This window comes from Pongo abelii, chromosome 3 (genome assembly GCF_028885655.2).
Source record: "Pongo abelii isolate AG06213 chromosome 3, NHGRI_mPonAbe1-v2.0_pri, whole genome shotgun sequence".
Classification (NCBI taxonomy): domain Eukaryota; kingdom Metazoa; phylum Chordata; class Mammalia; order Primates; family Hominidae; genus Pongo; species Pongo abelii.
In genome coordinates, this window is record NC_071988.2 from 1,924,287 (window position 1) to 1,944,299 (window position 20,013).

Sequence of the window (20,013 nt, forward strand, 5' to 3'; positions counted from 1 at the left end):
ACCACAACAACAAAAAACTGGAAGCAAATGTGGCAGAATGCAAAACATTGTCTTTCAACGTGGTGGGTTTAGTTTGTCCTATTCTTCATACTTTTCTAAACTTAAGAACTTACCCACTCCTTGCCTTCCCCAACATAAGAACGATATTTAAACCCGGGTATGGTGGCTCACATCTGTAATCCCAGCACTTTGAAAGGCCAAGGTGGGTGGATCGCTTGAGCCCAGGAGTTTGAGACCAGCCTGGGCAACATGGTGAGACTTTGTCTGTACAAAAACACAAAAATTAGCTGGGCATGGTGGCAAGTGCCTTGTAGTCCTCACAGCTGCTCAGGAGGCTGAGGCAGGAAGATCACTTGAGCCTGGGAGGCAGAGGTTGCAGTGAGCCGTGATCATACCACTGCACTCCAGCCTGGGTGACAGAGTGAGACTCTGTCTCAAAGGGGAAGAAAAAAAAAAAAAAAGGAAGGTGGTTTGGGCTGGGTGCAGTGGCTCATGCCTGTAATCCCAGTACTTTGGGAGGTTGAGATGGGAAGATCCCTTGAGCCCAGGAGTTTGAGATCAGCCTGGACAATATAGTTAGATCCATCTCTACAAAAAAAGGATTAAAAAGTTAGCTGAGCATGGTGGGGTACACCTATAGTCCCAGCTACTCAGGAGGCTGAGATGGGAGGATTGCTTGAGCCCTGAAGGATAGAGGTTGCAGCGAGCTGAAATTGTGCCATTGCCCTGCACTCCAGCTTGGGTGGTAGTGACACCCTGTCTCAAGGGAAAAAAAAATTGTTTGGCAGGGTACAGGGGCTCCTGCTTGTAATGCCAGCACTTTGGGAGGCCGAGGTGGAAGGATTCCTTGAAGCCAGGACTTAGAGACTAGCCTGGTCAACAAGACAAGATCTCGTCTCTACAAAAAATTTTATTTTTATTTTTATTGATTTATTTTTGAGACGGAATCTCACTCAGGCTGGAGTGCAGTGGCGTGGTCTTTGCTTATTGCAGCCTCCACCTCCTGGGTTCAAGCGATTCTCCTGCCTCAGCCTCCCAAGTAGCTGGGATTACAGGTGTGTGCCACCAAGCCTGGCTAATTTTTGTATTTTTAGTAGAGTTGTGGTTTCACCATGTTGGCCAGGCTGGTCTCGAACTCCTGACCACAAGTGATCCACCTGACTCAGCCTCCTAAAGTGCTGGGATTACAGGCATGAGCCACCTCACCCAGCTGCTGAACTTCTTGAATCTGTACATTTGTGTCTTATTAAATTGGGGAACTTTTGGAGGACCATTGTTTTCTCCAAATATTTTTGCCTTTTTTTTTTTTCCTCTCCTCCTTCTGGGTGGGACCCCAGACCCTTTAATATTGTTCCACAGATCCATGAGGCTCTGCTTCCTTTTTCTCCCCCTTCTTTTTACAGTCTTGCTCTGTAATCCGGATTGGAGCGCAGTAGTGCAATCATAGCTCACCGCAGCCTTGACCTCTTGGACTCAAGCGATCCTCCTGCCTCAACCTCCTGAGTAGCAGAGACTACAGGTGCACATCACCACGACTGGCTAATTTTTGTATTTTTTGTAGAGATGGGCTCTCACTGTCTTGCCCAAGCTGGTCTTGAATTCCGAGTGATCCTCCTGCCTGGGCCTCCCAAAGCCTGACCACATTCCCCTTAAAAATGGTTTTGTGGCCAGGTGCAGTGGCTCACGCCTGTAATCCCAGCACTTTGGGAGGCCAAGGCGGGCGGATCACGAAGTCAGGAGATCGAGACCATCCTGGGTAACATGGTGAGACCCCGTCTGTACTAAAAATACAAAAAATTAGCCGGGCGTGGTGGTGGGCGCCTGTAGTCCCAGCTACTCAGGAGGGTGAGGCAGGAGAATTGCTTGAACCCGAGAGGTGGAGGTTGCGGTGAGCTGAGATCGCGCCACTGCAGTCCAACCTGGGTGACAGAGCAAGACTCCGTCTAAAAAAAAACAAAAAAAACACACCTCTTTTTTATTTTTTTATTTTATTTTTTTTTTGTCCAGCAGCTGGAATCTCTTTTCAGTTATTTCATAAGCTAGGCTGCTTGGAATCAGTCTGGAATTTGGGCACAGTTTATAGGCAGAATTTGGGGCTCCCCTCTGAGACTCTCTCCTTGAGATTTCCCTCCTCATTTTATAGCTGTTACAGTTGCTTCAAACTCTCCTCAGTCACACATTTAAAAATGGAGTTCACCCAGTGCTGTTCCCTTTCTTTCAACAGTTGGTTCAATCCATTTTCTCTCTGCTTTTGGTTGCTCTCAGTTCCTTCAGGAGGTGATTTTTTATGTTTTGTCCAGGGTTATAGTTTTTACCTTGGGACAGTTGGTATGATATGAGCTGGAAGAGGAACTGACTTTGATCTACCTTTTTAAGAAATTGTGCAGGTCAGACAGAACACATTTGTATGTGTTTTGGTGTTAAAGAGTTGTCCAGAGCGCATGTAGCTGAACTGGGACTTTAACGTTTTTTCAGGGTTTTACATTTGCTCTTTTTTTCCTGTCTCCTTCCTCAGCTGTCTGCTTTTCTGTGGAGACTGCGGGTTGCAGACACCAGCAGCCCCCTATTGCTGCATGTCAGGTGTCCATCTCAGTACTGTGGACATCTCGGGCCGCATAGCCATGTTGCACGGGCATCCTTTGCGTTGCAGGAGATGCAGCAGCATCCATGACCACAACCCATCATAGGTCAGGGGCCGCCCCCTAGTGGTGGTAATAAAAAATGCTTCCAGATGAGGCTAAGTGTCCCTGGGGAACAAAATCCTCCCCATTTGAGAACCGCTGTTCTAGTCCACGGGCATCTCTGGTCCTTACTGTACTCAAATTTTCCCCAGTGTCTGATGCTGTTGATTTCTGCCTTCTCAGAGGGCTGTTATTGGAGCTTGTGATAGTGTACGCCTGAGAGATGCCTTCCCAACTGGGGTGGGTGCCTACCTGTTTCTTATTCCTAGCTGTGTTTTGGGGCTTTGGCCCCTTCACTAGATGTCTCAGATTAGGGACTGTAGCTTTGCAGTGAAGACCCTACACCACCACGCTGCAGCCAGAGTTACCTTCCTAAACTGCCCCTTCTGCACTTGGGCCTCATTGGCCAGTGTGGGGTGCACTGGCAAAGTAACCTGTGTTGTGGCTCAGCAGTGTTGTTCTCAAGTAGTTAATCTTCAGGTAGTAGCTAAAAAATGTGACCTTACTGCTGTGTTCCTTCTTGTTTAATTTAGGCGTGAACACGGAGGGGATTAGTGGACTGAGATAAGAATACTGGGTTGAGCATAGCCAGACCTGACTGGGAATGCTTTCACCCTTGGAGACTCTTGGTTTTTTGCTTCTTATTTTCATCAACCTGGAGCTAATCCTGTGCTTGGAGTTGGAATATCTGGTTTTAAACTTTGCTGACCAGGTCATCTTGGGCACATTCTGAGCCTCCGCCTGATACCTCAGCTGTAACAGGAGGGATTGGGATGAGCTCTTTTCCTGTTAGTGTTGATTTTGCTTTTATGCTATTCCCTGTTGTCCTTTTGCGTAGGCCTGGCATTATGCCAATTGCCTCACACATATTAGCTCTTTTAAGTATATGCTGGTGGACAGGTGGAAATCTGTGTTTCAGGGATGATTGGCAAATTAAGTTATGCGTCCATGGCCACACTGTAGATTATTAGTTGTATGACTGGGGTTTGCTGTCTTGACTGACTTTCATGTTCTTCCTTTAAAAAATGATTCCTTGTTCTTTCAGCTTTATCATTTTGTGATTCCGTGTAATTTTTGTGATACTAAAACTGCCTTCTGTGACCTGAATTATTATAAAAACGTCATAAATTGCTTACAAAGAAAATCAGACCCCACAAAACTGTAGAGGTCCTGGCATACCTATCCTAGGTTTTAAATGTAATTGCTTTTTCTTTCTTTTTTCTTTTTTTAATACCATAGTGTTCTAAGAACGGAAGCATCTGGGCTGGATGGAATTTAGCATCAAGCAGAGTCCCCTTTCTGTTCAGAGTGTTGTAAAGTGCATAAAGATGAAGCAGGCACCGGAAATCCTCGGCAGTGCCAACGGGAAGACTCCGAGCTGCGAGGTGAATCGCGAGTGTTCTGTGTTCCTCAGCAAAGCCCAGCTGTCCAGTAGCCTGCAGGAGGGGGTCATGCAGAAGTTTAACGGCCACGACGCCTTGCCCTTTATTCCAGCCGACAAGCTGAAAGATCTCACTTCCCGGGTGTTCAATGGAGAACCCGGCGCACACGATGCCAAACTGCGTTTTGAGTCCCCGGAAATGAAAGGGATTGGGACTCCCCCTAACACTACCCCTATCAAAAATGGCTCTCCAGAAATTAAGCTGAAAATCACCAAAACGTACATGAATGGGAAGCCTCTCTTTGAATCTTCCATTTGTGGTGACAGTGCTGCTGATGTGTCTCAGTCAGAAGAAAATGGACAAAAACCAGAAAACAAGGCGAGAAGGAACAGGAAGAGGAGCATAAAATATGACTCCTTGCTGGAGCAGGGCCTTGTCGAAGCAGCTCTTGTGTCTAAGATCTCAAGTCCTTCAGATAAAAAGGTATTTAGGAGACATTGTGTAAGGGGTCACGTGACCTTGAGCAGTGAGCATGGCCACCCTATGAGGGCACCTGCACGAGTACTGGGGTGGGCGGAGAAGGTGAGGACAGGCCTGGTACTTCCAGCCACTTGCCTGAGCCCTGGCTGTGGGTTGGAGGGCGGGCTCCAGGATGCCCTGGCACTCCCTCCTCAGTTCTCAGCTGGCTGCTGAGCCAGTTGAGAGGTCTAGAGAGGAGAGCTAAGTGTTCAAGATTCAAATGGCTAAAAAGAGGCAAAGCCTGTTTCTTAACGTGGTTCTGCCAGTTTCAGAGCCCTTGCTTGACAACGTCAGGCTACATTCTTTTCATGGATCTCATCTCCAAGGTGTTCTTTAGCCTGATGTGGTCAGTGGAGACAGGCTGGGCTCTAGAGTGTGACTTCTTAAGTCTGCACCATCTGATGAGTGGGAAGCAGAGCTATGCAGAGGTGCTCCCGCTGTCCTTACCCTGTGGTCCAGTGTCCACTTACTGTCTCCTCAGCTAAGTGGTCCAGCAGATGGCCTGCCTCCCTGAGGCCTAGGGATGTGTCTTTTGCCTCCTGTTCTTGGTTCCTGGTGCAGAGCCCAGCACATTGAACACAAGCAAATGAGTGTTTCTTCATCCTAACTTGCGATGGAAAGGTGTGGTGGCGCTGCTCCATTCTGCCTGGTGGTTGGTGTTTCCATGCCTTCACGTGGCACTCAGGATGGCCCTGACACTCAGATGAGTATAAGCCATACGAAACAACCAAGGGGCCATGGCTTTGGCAGAAGGAAAGAACTCTTGATGGGGCAGCAGTCTCTGTTCATCTGGTGGTCTGTAGGGTGTTGCTTTTTAGTTGCAGCTCCTTGAAATTGTTAAAATAATGAAGAGCTTTGAGGGTTAAAAAAACGTTTTTTGATTACTCAGGAGCTGTTTCGTTCTCGTTCATGTAATTGCAGTGGTGAAGTTTTTAAATTTTATTTATTTATTTATTTTGAGATGGTCTCTGTTGTCCAGGCTAGAGGGCAGTGGCGTGATCATGGCTCACAACAGCCTTGACCTCCCAGGCTTAGGTGATCCTCCTACCTCAGCCTCCTGAGTAGTTGGACCACAGGTGTGCACCACTATATGCCCAGTAATTTTTTATTTTTTGTAGGACAGGGTCTTGCTGTGTTGCCCAGGCTGGTCTCAAACCCCTGGGCTCAAACGATCCTCCCACCTCCGCCTCCTGAAGTGCATGAGTTACAGGTATGAGCTGCCGTGCCCAGCCTAGAAAGATTTTTTGAAGTGCCTGCGGCAGTATTGAACCTCATGCTTTTGCTTGGGAAGAGGCCTGTGCAAGTTGTCAGAGACCTAGCTGTTTTGTTTTGAGACAGGGTCTTGGTATGTTGCACAGGCTGTTCTCAAACTCCTGGCCTCAAACGATGTTCCTGCATCAGAGCTGGCTTTTTCTTTCTCCTCCAACTGAAAAACAAACCAAACAAAAAAATCTGGCTTTTATTCCTAGCTGTGTCCCTTGGTTTTGTTAAAACTTGAGTAACTCACCTGAATTTTGACTCTTCCTCTGGAGAGTGGGGTCAATAAATGTAAACCTGGGTTGCTGTGCAGTCATCTGGTAGCTGTTCTGAAAGTATGTCAGGCCTGGTGTGGTGGCTCACATCTGTAATCCCAGCACTTTGGGAGGCTGAGGCAGGAGGATTGCTTGAGCCCAGGAGTTCAAGACCAGCCTGGGCAACATAGCGAGACCCTGTCTCTATAAAAAATAAAATTAGCTGGGCGTGGTGGCACTGCCTGTGGTCCCAGCTACTAGGGAGGCTGAGGTGGGAGGATCAAAAAAACATGAAAATGTGTCGTGTGGCAGCTCATGCCAGCCCTCACCAGCATGCTTGTGGCAAGGTTTTGGGCCGGCATCTTCAGCTCACAGGTGAGAAAACTGAGGCCTGAGGCAGTGGAACAATCTACCCATGTGTATAGTGCTCTGAGGAGCAAGGCTAGAGATTCACCCTTGGAGGGTTGGGGCCATGCTGGCTGTGCTTGTTTCCACTGGAGAGCAGAACTGTGAGTGGCTTGTGGGGAGTTTTTCTTTGGTGGAATGTTCAGCCTCAACCTACTCATCATGTTCTAGAGATGGAGAAATCGAGGCTCAGAGAGCCCCAAGGACTCAAATTACATGTGATGGAGCCGAGACTTGCTCCTAGTCCTCCTGGTGCCCTTGCCCTCACCACACTGGGACGGTTCATGTTGGTGACACGTGGGCTGCTGAGAACTGATTGTCAGACATGACTGGGGGGGCAGGAGTCAGTATGGATTTGGAATTCTGTGAGAATTCCTTTTTGACCAGTTGAATAAAGTACCATTAAAGACCATCTATTAATACTAGGCCAAGGAAATAGATTTATATAGAGATCTTCATAATGTTGAACACCTGCTGTGTGCTATGCACTGTCCTGATCCTTTAGCTGAGAGTGAGAGACAAATTTTTTTTTTTTTGAGATGGAGTCTCGCCCTGTCGCTCAGGCTGGAGTGCAGTGGTGCGATCTTGGCTCACTGCAAGCTCCGCCTCCCGGGTTCACGCCATTCTCCTGCCTCAGCTTCCCGAGTAGCTGGGACTACAGGCGCCCGCCACCACGCCCGGCTAATTTTTTGTATTTTTAGTAGAGACAGGGTTTCACTGTGTTAGCCAGGATGGTCTCGATCTCCTGAACTTGTGATCTGCCCGCCTTGGCCTCCCCAAGTGCTGGGACTACAGGCCTGAGCCACCGCGCCTGGCCTGAGAGACAAAATTTTGATGAAACGATGTTGAGGCTATCATCTAAAACACAGCAAAGGAGCATATTCCATTTTTGGGGGTCTGTGTGTATTTGGACATTGTAGCCTGGTGAATCCTTGGTCTTCTGGATACACAGGTAGTGATTGGATGTGTTAGTGTTTGTCTTCTGTTGTTCATTTTCAGATTCCAGCTAAGAAAGAGTCTTGTCCAAACACTGGAAGAGACAAAGACCACCTGTTGAAATACAACGTTGGTGATTTGGTGTGGTCCAAAGTGTCGGGTTACCCTTGGTGGCCTTGCATGGTTTCTGCGGATCCACTCCTTCACAGCTATACCAAACTTAAAGGTATTGTGTTCTTTGGGTTGTTTTTCCAACTTTCTCTTCTGCACTTAATCTTTCTCATCTCCAGGCTTCTTTCTTACTCTCTCTAAACAGCCCTGCTGTGGTTCATTTTTGCAGCTTTACCTAAAGTTAGTGATTGATTCAAATGTGATGTGTTGCCATTTCTTTTTATATTCAACTCAAATACGTACTTCATCTGATTGAGTTAGTGTTAAGGGAGACATGACCTTTGCCTTGTATAATTTCTGTTTTTATGATAGTTTATTATTTAGTTACAATGATTGCTTGCTTCAGGATGATTTGCAGCAAGTGTGTTTTATGCTAAGTTTAAGTTGTAAAAATGTCCAAGTGAATTTTATTAGGCCTATGGGAAGATGGAAAACACTGGAAGTGATCATCTTTGTGTTATGAAGCTTGGGTAGATAAATTGATTTTTACATGGAGCAGCTGATGTAACATATTAAGAATGTGTAGCCAGGCGCGGTGGCTCACGCCTGTAATCCCAGCACTTTGGGAGGCCGAGGCGGGTGGATCACTTGAGGTCAGGAGTTTGAGACTAGCCTGACCAACATGGTGAAACCGCGTCTCTACTAAAAATACAAAATTAGCCGGACGTGGTGGCACACGCCTGTAATCCCAGCTATTCAGGAGGCTGAGGCAGGAGAATTGCTAGAACCTGGGAGGCGGAGGATGCAGTGAGCCGAGATCGCGCCATTGCACTCTAGTCTGGGCAACAGCAGCGAAACTCTGTCTCACAAAAAATAAAAGAATGTTATATGTCCCTGATACAGAGCAAATAGTAGTTGGTCAACCCATAAATGTGTTTTTAGAGGAATAGTAAAAGATAATGTGGTTTGAGGTTTTTCTGAAAGTTCTTCTAGAGTGAAGTTGGAATTTAGTTTGAGCAAGTTGCGATGTGGCGAGTGCGGAGTTAGAACTGAGCAAGTTAGTGTCACTCTGTGATCTGATCTGTGCACCCTCTGGAAGTGTGGCATCTAGAGTCAGGCCAGACCAGGCCAGTGCTCCAGTCCAATATTGCTGACCAGTCAGCCTTTATGGCCCCTTGGTGGTCCTTGCGTACATGTCCCCTTCTGGTCTCTGGCTGGAGGCCTGAGCTCCTGTGGGGGCAGCATTGCTGCCCTTGCTATGAGCTTATGTCTTTGCACTGCCACCTGCATGGCCAAAATAGGCTTGTCAGCTGGCTGTGGGAGCAGGTGGCTGCTAGGAGTGGGGTACAGAGGTGCCTCCCTGGCAGATGTAGATGTTAGAGGAGCAGGCTGAGGACGAAGAGGCCTCTGCCGAGTCCTGGGTGCCCTTGCCTGAGTCCTGCCCTGGCCTCCTGTCCTGTGCCATGTGTGCTCTGCAGGAGTTGTGGCAGAAGAGCCTGTGGCCTGGCTTCATCTCTGTCTTCATGGAGGACCTTTGGCATTCTTGGCTTGCCAGAATTCGGGGATTCCTTTCCAAGGGGTTGCGGGAACCCTAGGGTGTACCCCAGGGCCTCTAGACTTGGTCAGAATATGAAAAAATAAATGCTGGTTGAGACAGAAGCTGTCTCCCCTTTGTTTGAGGATGGACCTTCAAGCCTCTGCAGCCCGGGTGCAGGCACACATGGGTGTGTGTGAGGGGTTGCTAATTCTTTCTCTGCTTTCTAAAACCAGGCACAGTCTCCACACAGCAAACCTTGTGACTCCCATGTCATTTTTCTGTGTGGCACACAAGCAGCTCTTACTGATTTCCTTTTTAGTGTCTGGGGATATTTACTTATTTATATGATGCCATCTTTAGCTTTTAGCCTCTCATGCCTATGAAACTGAAGTAGTCTTTTGAAAGTCTCCTTGTTCTTCTTATTAGGGCTTATTACTTTTAATTTCTTCTTTTTTTGGGATGGAGTCTCGCTCCATCACCCAGACTGGAGTGCAGTGGCGCAATCTTAGCTCACTGCAACCTCTGCCTTCTGGGCTCAGGTGATCCTTCCATCTCAGCCTCCTGAGTAGCTGGGACTACAGGTGCGTGCCACCACACCTGGCTAATTTTTGTATTCTTTTGTAGCGATGGGGTTTCGCCATGTTGCCCAGTTGGTCTCAAACTCCTGGGCTCCAGTGATCCACTTGCCTCGGCCTCCCAAAGTGCTGGGATTACAGGCATGAGCTACAGTGCCGCAGCCCAACTTTAATATCATTGCATCTTTCCCTTGCCTTGGAGTTAAGTAATTCCTGTAATCTACAACAGCTTCTCTGACATTCAGATATACTGCCATTTTTACTTATCTCTTTATCTCTCTCTCTCTTTTTTTTTTTTTTTTGAGACACAGTTTCATTCTGTCTCCCAGGCTAGAGTGCACTGGCGCGATCTCAGCTCACTGCAACCTCTGCTTCCTGGGTTCAAGGAATTCTTGTGTCTCAGCCTCCTGAGTAGCTGGGATTATAGGTGTGTGCCACTACGCCTGGCTAATTTTTGTATTTTTAGTAGAGATGAGGTTTCACCATATTGGCCAGGCTGGTCTCAAACTCCTGACCTCAAGTGATCTGCCCACCTCGGCCTCCCAAAGTGCTGGGATTACAGGCATGAGCCACCGTGCCCGGCCTCATCTCTCTTTCTTTGCTTGACTCCTGGACCTTGCACTGTGGCTAAGTGCTTTCACTCTTGTGCTTATGGCACCGTTGTGTTACTCTCTGCGGTTGAGGCTGGGACTCAGGAATCAGCCTGCCAGGGTCTAGTTCAGCTGGCTGATCTTGATAATGAACTCAATCTCGCTAAGCTTCAGTTTACCTGTATATGAAAATGAGGAAGATGATACCATCACCTTCATGGAAAGGTCTTAATGCAGTGACCACCGGACTCTTATATTAGCAATTGTTATTATCCTCACTTTTACTTTTAAAACCCGAGTTTTTATTGTTTCAACCCCCATTCCCCTGGTTTCTTCTATAGCTGCTTCCTGAAAACCTTCCTGTTTGACCAGTTGTTAACCCTGCAGCCACCTAGCGTTTGGTTAATTTTAATAGTTTTATATCTGTTTTTAAGTGTTTTCATGTCCTCAGGTATTCCCTCAGTTTTCAAAACATAACGCCAAATGGGTGTACTTGGATTCTAGCTTTTGTGTGTATGTGTGAAATATTTGATCTATTTTTTTAATCTATTTTAAAAACTTTCAAGTCAAAGTAAAACAGCACAGCAGACACCTATCCCCTCATCTTGATTCTCCACCTTGAAACATCTTGTTCTACCTGTTGAATCTCTTTTTTTTTTTCTTTTTTTTTTTTTTTTTTGAGACAGAGTCTCACTCTGTTGCCAGGCTGGAGCGCAGTGGCACGATTTTGGCTCACTGCAACCTCTGCCTCCCGGGTTCAAGCAATTCTCCTGCCTCAGCCTCCCGAGTAGGTGGGACTACAGGTGCACGCCACCACACCCAGCTAATTTTTGTATTTTTAGTACAGATGGGGTTTCACCATGTTGGCTAGGATGATCTTGATCTCTTGACCTCATGATCCACCCGCCTTGGCCTCCCAATGGGATTACAGGCATGAGTCACTGTGCCTAGCCTCCATCTCTTTTGTTGCATGATGGCTGGTAGCTGTCGTGGCACTGTTACTCCCAAATACATCAGAACAAGGACAGTTTCCTTATTGACTCAGCACCCAGCCACATTTCGGGAAACATCACATCAGTAACAAGGTCTGTTATTGTGCTAAAAAGCAGGTATAGGGGCATGTCCCCAGCAGGCCCCGTACCTGCCTTTTTCTGTACTTTGGGATTGAGATGCATACTTTGCATCTGGTGGTTGTGCCTCTTTAGCTTCTGCTAGTCTAGAACAGCACTCCCAATCCCCAATTCCTCATGACTGCTTTAGCTTTCTCATGATCAGACCTAGGTCAGAAAGGCCAGGCTGGATCTCAAAGTTGGAACCTTGAAAGGTAGCTTTGGCCCTTTACTAAAGATCTGTGTGCAGAAGAAGGGAGTGTCCTGCACCAGCCTAGGCTGGGCAGTGGCCTGCCTCACCTCAGCAGTCTGCTTCTCTAGGAATTATTGTGGGATGTAGAGTAGGAGGCACAAGCAAACCTACTTCAGAAGACTGATAATATACTTTTTTTTGTGTGTGAAGGCATTAGAGTATAAAAGATACTGTACATTTGAAAAGCAGTTCAGAAGGAGTCAAGCCTGGGTAGATACCCTCCAGCTGAAAGGAGATTCAGATAATCTTAAAAGAAAAGGGGTCAAAGGAAGTGAGCAGAACAAAGAGAAGTGAGGGAAGGACAGAGTGCTAGTCAGACCACATCAGGAGGAGCTTATGTGTCAGCTGACCCACCCCTGGTAGGCAATGACCACCAGAGCTCTCTGTGGAAAGGCACGGGTCCCCATTGTCACTAATGAGGGACCTGTAGGCTGTGCTTGTAGTCTGTCCCAACGGTGTAGCTTTTGTTGTTGTTTTGAGATAGGGTCTTGGCTCTGTTGCTCTGTCCAGGCTAGAGTACAGTGGCACAATCATAGCTCACTCCAGGCTCAAACTCCTGGGCTCAGGTGATCTTCCTCCTGCCTTGGCCTCCCAAATTGTTGGGATTACAAGTATGAGCCACCATACCTGTCCTCAACAGCCATGGCTTCAGCAGTCCTTAATGATTCATCATGGACTTGTTAAATGGTAACTGGCTATTATTGCACTGTCTACATTTTAGCTGTCATTTTTCTGTGAAGATGAGCTCCCCCCTAAAAAAAAAAAGAGTTATGTATTTTAGTCCTTATTTTCTTAAGTCCTCACATTGTCCCAAATTTGACCAGTGGGAGTTCTATTAAGTTCCTTTAAGTTGTATGCCTTTGACATGTCCCCGTCAGCCCTTGAGCACCTCTTTACGTTCTGGTACAAGAAGATGTTCCAGGCTCATCTTGTACTGTTTTTCCCACCCGCCCCCCAACCCTAGCATCAGCCATTCCTCAGAGAAGGCCTAGGTTCTTTGAGTACAGAATGGTATGTAGGAGCCCAGGTCTGGTCGCTGGTTGTGTTCATTGATCTGGGAGACAGAGTTTGCAAGGGAAACTCTGTGTGCAGTAGGTCTCCAAGCAGTGCTGAGCCCTTGCTCCAAGTGGAGCTCTGGGGTCCATTTTTGATTCTCCAACACTTGGCCTGCAGCACCCCATGATGAGAATGAGACAGTGAGTGGTGAGTGTCGTTGTTTTGGAAGGACAGGGACGTGAAGAAGAGATAGCTCCTGCCATGGAGTGGGCTGAGCATGGGTCCTGTGAAGCCAGTACTTTTATATTTTTCTACCCTCTATTCCTATCCTTTTTTTGTTTTTTTTTTCTTTTCCTGGAGATGGAGTCTTGCTCACTCGTCCAGGCTGGAGTACAGTGGTATGATCTTGGCTCAGTGCAACCTCCACTTCCCAGGTTCAAATGATTCTCCTGTCTCAGCGTCCCGAGTAGCTGGGATTACAGGCGCACACCACTATGCCCAGCTAATTTTTGTATTTTTAGTAGAGCTGGGGTTTCACCATGTTGGCCAGGCTGGTTTCAACCTCCTGACCTTGTGATCTGCCTGACTCGGCCTCCCACAGTGCTGTGATTACAGGCGTGAGTCACTGCGCCCGGCCCCCGTTTAAAAAAAAAAATTTATTTATCATGCTTGGGATTTATGGACCGGTTTGAATCCGTGTATCTTAGTAACATACTTAAATTTTGAAAACTGAAGTATAATATACATGCGAAAATGAACATAACTCATAAGCCACAGCTCAATCTAGATTCTTTTGGAAATCAAAATTTCCTTTGGAAATCTTAAGTTAATGAAAGTCTTAATAGCATTTTTGTAATTTACAGCAGCAGAACCTGTGTTAGCTGGTGTCTACCAGGGCACCTAGGTGGACTAGCAGCTTTTAGGCTCAACCTTTTTTTTCTTCGAGACAGAGTTTTTCTCTGTCACCCAGGCTGGAGTGCAGTGTCACAATCTCGGCTCACTGCAACCTCTGCCTCCCAGGTTCAAGTGATTCTCCTGCCTCAGCCTCCTGAGTAGCTGGCACTACAGGCATGTGTCACCACACCTGGCTAATTTTGTATTTTTGCTAGAGATGGGGTTTCACCATATTGGCTAGGCTGGTCAAGGCTCAACCTTTTAAGTTGGAAACAGAAGATAACTGTATGTTTTAGATATTACACTCACTGGTCTCTTTGGATAACTGTGGTCTGGAATCAAGTAATTTTCTGTTGTGGAGATTTTTGTTGTCACCTTTTCTGTGTTATGGAAGGGAATGTTAGGAATTAACCCTCATTGCTTTATATAGGAAGAAAAAAGCTTCTAGCATTTTCTAAAAATATTTCAGGTAATCTGGCTTTCTCATGTCTTGTGCTATTTGATGGTATTATCTTCTTACTGATTTGTTTCTTGCTTGTTCTATTACTTGCTGAGAGGTGTGTTAAAATCTCCCATGGGATTGTGGATGTGCTGTTTTTCTACTTGTAGTTCTGGCAGTTTCTGCTTTACCTATTTTGGGGCTCTGGTTCCCTCCAGAGACTGAACTGGGAAACTCAGGCATGGTCATGCTTGTCCTTTGTTTCCCAGGGGGCTCTGTGGTCTCATGTCGTTGTGACTTTGCTCCTGTGTTCCATTCTTGGCTTCCGCAGACACCTGGCCTTGTCTGCATTTTTATGGCTCCTCTTCCCTCCCTGGAGCTTTATCTCTGAGGCAGCCTTGTCTGTTGGTGGGGTTCATTTTGCATGCATGGAACTTAACAGGCTCCACAAAATCTGGAGAGAAACTCTGGCTTAGTTGAGCCCAGAGAGTCACAAACTACCTGTAGTCTAATGGGCTGTGATGGGGAAAAAAGGAACATAGTACAAAATTAGGTACCAGGACTGTTAGTAGAAGCCAGGTTCTCTTCGAAGGGGATGTAGGTGGGGAGGTCAGTGACATGCATTTTTATACAGATGGTGATTAATGAACATCAGAAATTGCATAGGAAGAGGGCCAGGTGCAGTGGCTCATGCCTGTAATCCCAGCACTTTGGGAGGCCAAGGCAGGTGGATGACTTGAGGTCAGGAGTTCGAGACCAGCCTGGCCAACATGATGAAACCCTGTTTCTGCTAACAGTACAAAAATTAGCTGGATGTGGTCCCAGGGGCCTGTAATCCCAGCTCCTGGGGAGGCTGAGGCATGAGATTTGCTTGAGCCCAGGAGGCAGAGGTTGCAGTTACCTGAGATTGCACTACTGCACTCCAGCCTGGGCGACAGAGCAAGACTCCATCTCAAAAAAAAAAAAAAAAAAAAAATTGCATAGGAAGGGTCGATTACTAATACATAGTACTGGGACAACTGGTTAATTATTGGTAAAATAAAAACAGTGAGATATTCACCTCTCAGCTTGGACCAAAAGATAGTTCCTGTGGATTAAAGAAACCCATAAAAATAGTAGAAAATTCAGTTATGTTATCCAGTTTCTAGATAGGAAAGAACTTCAGAATGTTGCACTCATTTATTTTATAAACTTGGGATCAGATTACAATAATCTCTTCTGCTTTTTTTCCCACCTGACATTTAAGGAGCATTTATCTGTGTCATTATTTATAAACATGGTTTAATTTTATATTATGTGTGCTGTTACAGGTTTTCTTTATTATAAAAATGCTATAACATACCTGTATTCATTTTCATTACTAAGAAAAGTTCTTACAAAGTTTTAAAGTAATGGAAGAAGTCACAAATCCCTTGACATATCCTTGAATCTTAGGTATTTTCAAATCAAAGAAGTTTGAACACTTAAAAACAAGTCAAATTGTACTGAAAGATTAATAGTGAAAAATCATCCCCTGCCTTCCTCTCTCCTCCCCAGAGGTAATTATTTTTATCTCTTTCAACATTTTCTTCTACTTCTAATACTTTGATTTCTCATGTAGACATTTTCTGTTAACTTTCTATCATGGAAAATGAAGATTGAACTCTTCAGCCATTTTCTGTTTCTTTCCGCCCATTCTCCCCATATAATTAAGTCACTATTTGTAATAAATGAAAAATAAGTATTTACATAATTTTGACTATGTAAATATCATTCAGTGAAAAACCAAGTTGTGTTCTGTAATTGCATTTTCTTTCTGGTAAAACCTTTTGTTTTCCTTGGAATTAATTACTGCCTTTCTTTTGAAATCATACACTATGTTGTCCATACAGCCTTAATTTTTTTCAAGTATTCATCTCCTTATCCTTAAAACTCATCCTTATTATGAAGTTAGTTTCTCCTATTTATATAATTTATATAGTTATTTTTTCTCCTTAAAAAAAAAATGGAAACCTGGGTTTGAGTCCCATCTTCCCTTTCTGCTCCTTGGAACTCATCTTTTAACCCTCTTTCCTTACTACTTAGATTTTCTTTCTTTGTAAAAAAGTTCTTTTCTCTCATCTTTTCTTCCCTTGGAGCTCTCTCCTAGAATCTTCCTTTTTCCAGCTTGAATCTGGTTTGCTAGCACTCTTAACCTTTTGCACTGCAGTAAGCTTAGACTTTCTTTAAGCTGCTTTCCCTAGTTATTTACATTGTTTTCTGTAGTTCTATGTGGGCGGCAAGCCACCCAGGTGCCAAGGCAAGAGACTGAAGGCACAGGCTGTTCCAGTATAATAAAGAAAATACTTAAAATAAGAATAGTTATATTAGACATAGAATATAGACATGATTATATATGAATACTATTAATCATTAGTTTGTAGCATTACTCTTTATTCCAATATTATAACAATCTTTGTTCTACAATTATAACCTAGGAAAAACCAGGTCATACAGAGATAGGAGCTGAAGGGACACGGTGAGAAGTAACCAGAAGACGAGTGTGAGCCCTCTGTCACACCCGGACAGGGCCACTAGAGGGCTCCTTGGACTAGCGGTAATGCCAGTGCCTGGGAAGGCACCCATTACTTAGCCGACCTTGGTCTAGCAGTAGCGCCAGTGCCTGGGAAGGCACCCGTTACTTTGCAGACCAGGAAAGGGAGTCTCCCTTTCCATGGGGTAGTTAGAGAAGACTCTGCTTCACCACCTCTTGTGGAAGGCCTGACATCAGTCAAGCCCACCCGCAGCCATCTGGAGGCCTAACCGTCTCCCTGTGATGCTGTGCTTCAGTGGTCACGCTCCTGGTCCACTTTCATGTTCCGCCCTGTACACTTGGCTCCGCCTTCTAGATAGCAGTAGCAGAATTGGTGAGAATATTAAAGTCTTTGATCTCTCTGAGAAATGCATAGAAGAAGTAATGTAAGCTGTCCCCTCTCTCTCTCTGCCTTGGCTACCAAACAGGGAAGGGCCCCCTGTCTGGTGGACACGTGACTCGCTTGACCTTACCTATCATTGGAGATGACTCACACTCCTTACCCTGCCCCCTTGCCTTGTATACAATAAATAACAGCGCAGCCAGACATTCAGGGCCACTACCGGTCTCCGCATCTTGGTGGTAGTGGTCCCCTGTGCCCAGCTGTCTTTTCTTCAGTCTCTTTGTCTTGTGTCTTTATTTCTACGATCTCTCGTCTCCGCACACGAGGAGAAAAACCCGCAGGCCCTGTAGGGCTGGTCCCTACAGTTCTATGCTGTGTTCTTTCTTGGTTAAGTTTTCTTTTTGCCCGGAGGCTATTTTTGGTATCTTAAGACAGTTTGTATGGGAAGTAAATTTGAGTCCTTGCAGTTCAGAGTATGCTACTTTTGTTTTTGTGAGATGGAGTCTTGCTTTGTCGCCCAGGCTAGAGTTCAGTGGCGGGATCTCAGCTTGCTGCAACCTCTGCCACTTGAGTTCAAGTGATTCTCGTGCCTCAGCCTCCCGAGTAGCTGGGACTACAGGTGTATGCCACCCTGCCCAGCTCATTTTTGTATTTTTAGTAGAGATGGGGTTTTGCTATGTCGGCCAGGCTGGTCTCGAACTTCTGACCTCAAGTATTCCACCCGCCTTGGCCTCCTAAAGTGCTGAGATTACATGTGTGAGCCACTGCGCCCAGCCCAGAGTATGCTACTCTTTTTTGGAGATGGAGCCTTGCTCTGATGCCAGGCTGGAGTGCGGTGGCACGATCTTGGCTCATTGCAATCTCCACCTCCCGGGTTCAAGTGATTCTCCTGCCTCAGCCTCCTGAGTAGCTGGGACTACAGGCACACAGCATGCCTGGCTAATTTTTTGTGTTTTAGTAGAAACGGGGTTTCACCATGTTGGCCAGGCTAGTCTCGAACTGCTGATCTGAGGTGATCTGCCTACCTTGGCCTCCCAAAGTGCTGAGATTACAGGCGTGAGCCACTGTGCCTGGCCCAGAGTATGCTACTTTTCTATCTTCACACTTGATTGATGGTTTGACTGGGTATAGAATTTTATGTTGAGAAGAATTCCCCTAGGAATTTTGAAGGTATTACTCCATTTCCTTCTAGCATCCAGAGTTTTTGGCCATTCTTCACATAATTTGCTATTCTTCACGTACATTGCTATTCTATTTCTTGTTCCATTAACTTGGAGGCTGGCCTTTCACCCAACCCCCAGCAGCTTGAATTTCAGCAGGGTGTGCCCTGCTGTGGATGTTGCAGTGGGACACTTAGGACTGTTTTAGTTGGAGACTTGATTTTGGGTTTATTCTTGGAGCTTCTGTTTCTCCAGAAAGCCTATTATTTGGGTATGAAACCTCCTAGATTGATCTTACAGGTTGCTATGGAAATAGATATTTTTCATCTTAATTTTTTTCTTCTTTCTGGGAGATTTCTTATCTTCCAAGCTTTCTTGTTGAATTTTCTTTTTTTTTTTTTTTTTTTGAGATGGAGTCTGGCTCTGTCGCCCAGGCTGGAGTGCAGTGGCGCAGTCTCGGCTCACTGCAAGCTCCGCCTCCCGGGTTCACACCATTCTCCTGCCTCAGCCTCCCGGTTAGCTGGGACTACAGGTGCCCACCACCACACCTGGCTAATTTTTGTATTTTTAGTAGAGACGGGGTTTCACCGTGTTAGCCAGGATGGTCTCGATCTCCTGACCTCATGGTCCGCCTGCCTCGGCCTCCCAAAGTGCTGGGATTACAGGCTTGAGCCACCGCGCCCGGCCTGAATTTTATTTTCATAGTTGTGTTTTAGAATTTCAAATACCTCTTTGTTTTTCTGTGTTCTCTTTTCATAGCACACAGGGTTTCTCTGTTGGGTATCTTCTCTTCCCTTGCCTTATGTCTGTGGCCCTGCAGAAGGCCATTCATTTCTGTGTGTTTTGGATTCATTCATACTGGATGCTTCCCTGGGTCAGGGGTTCCTTGGTGCTGGGCTCGTGTTTAAGAGCACAACACTTAGAGCTGCCTGCAACCATGGGTGGGGAGGCTTGGTTATCCACCCTCCTTTGTGTTAGAGGGTCTGATTGGCCATTGGCCACTTAATTGGGGGAATCTCCAAAAGACTCACTGGAGAGGTTTTTCCTCTGGAGCACTTCAGGTCTTCAGGAAATATCCTTTGATTCATCTGGGCCAATGTTCTGCGTGAGGGGACAGGGAGTGGCAACTGCCCCCATCCTGTGCCAGGGAGATCCCCCTCCCTCCTCTCACCTGGCACAGAGATCCGACCTTTTAACCTGCTTACCTGTATTCACCTTCTCATTTGACTTCAGTGGAATCTGGTACCTCCTCTCTTGGATTTTGGGCCTGTCTCTTTCTTTCCTCATCCCGCTGGCTGCACTGTGGGACGTGGCTTCTTCCTCTCAGCTAAGAGTAAGACTAGTGAGCATCTGTGGGGTTACTCTGTGGTCTGAGCTGCTTTCTGAGGCCACTGATGCTCCTGTCACCCTAGCACTGTGAGATAGGGGGTAGCTAGCTGGTAGGTAGCAGGGCTGGGATTTGAACCCAGGTTGTGTGATGCCAGTATACTGCCTCCTTCACTGCCTCTCTCACTCCTTTCTTGCAGATGTCCTCTTGTCTTATTTGGTATCTTTTTAAGAGGGAATAAAGGAGTGCATTTAGTCAGCTAGCTAGCTTTATTCTTTTTTCTTTCTTTTTTTGTTTTTGAGACAGGGTTTGGCTCTGTCACCTAGGCTGGAGAGCAGTGGCATGATCTTGGCTCACTGCAACATCTGCCTCCCAGGCTCACGCCATCCTCTCACCTCAGCCTCCGGAGTAGCTGGGACTACAGGTGCACACCACCACACCCGGCTAATTTTTGCATTTTTCGTAGAGATGGGCTTTTGCCATGTTGCCCAGGCTGGTCTCGAAATCCTGAGCTCAATCTCCCCACCTCGGCCTCCCGAAGTGGTGGGATTACAGGCGTGAGGGACGGCGCCTGGCCTGGTTGGCTTTCTTTCTCATTAAATTTTGAACCTTATCTGAGTCTCTTGTAAGTTAATTAGTTTCCCTCTTTGGCATGTGTCATGGAAGGGATAAAAAGTATAGAATTTGTTTTGAG

At 46.2% G+C, this 20,013-nt stretch overlaps 1 protein-coding gene across 6 annotated transcripts in view; it reads left to right on the top strand.

The window, feature by feature from the left end:
- Positions 1 to 20,013, top strand: part of NSD2 (nuclear receptor binding SET domain protein 2) — a 111,313-nt gene that overhangs the window by 27,112 nt on the left and 64,188 nt on the right. For 5 of the 6 annotated variants that reach the window (XM_054554904.2, XM_024246460.3, XM_002814508.6 and 2 more), the window contains exons 2-3: positions 3,921 to 4,546; positions 7,498 to 7,660. In XM_054554904.2, the coding sequence (XP_054410879.1) occupies positions 3,950 to 4,546; positions 7,498 to 7,660 (760 nt within the window). In that variant the 5' untranslated portion in view covers positions 3,921 to 3,949. Of the gene's footprint in view, positions 1 to 2,514; positions 2,688 to 3,920; positions 4,547 to 7,497; positions 7,661 to 20,013 lie in introns of those variants that run through there. The other variant, XM_054554902.1, reaches the window with a different exon arrangement.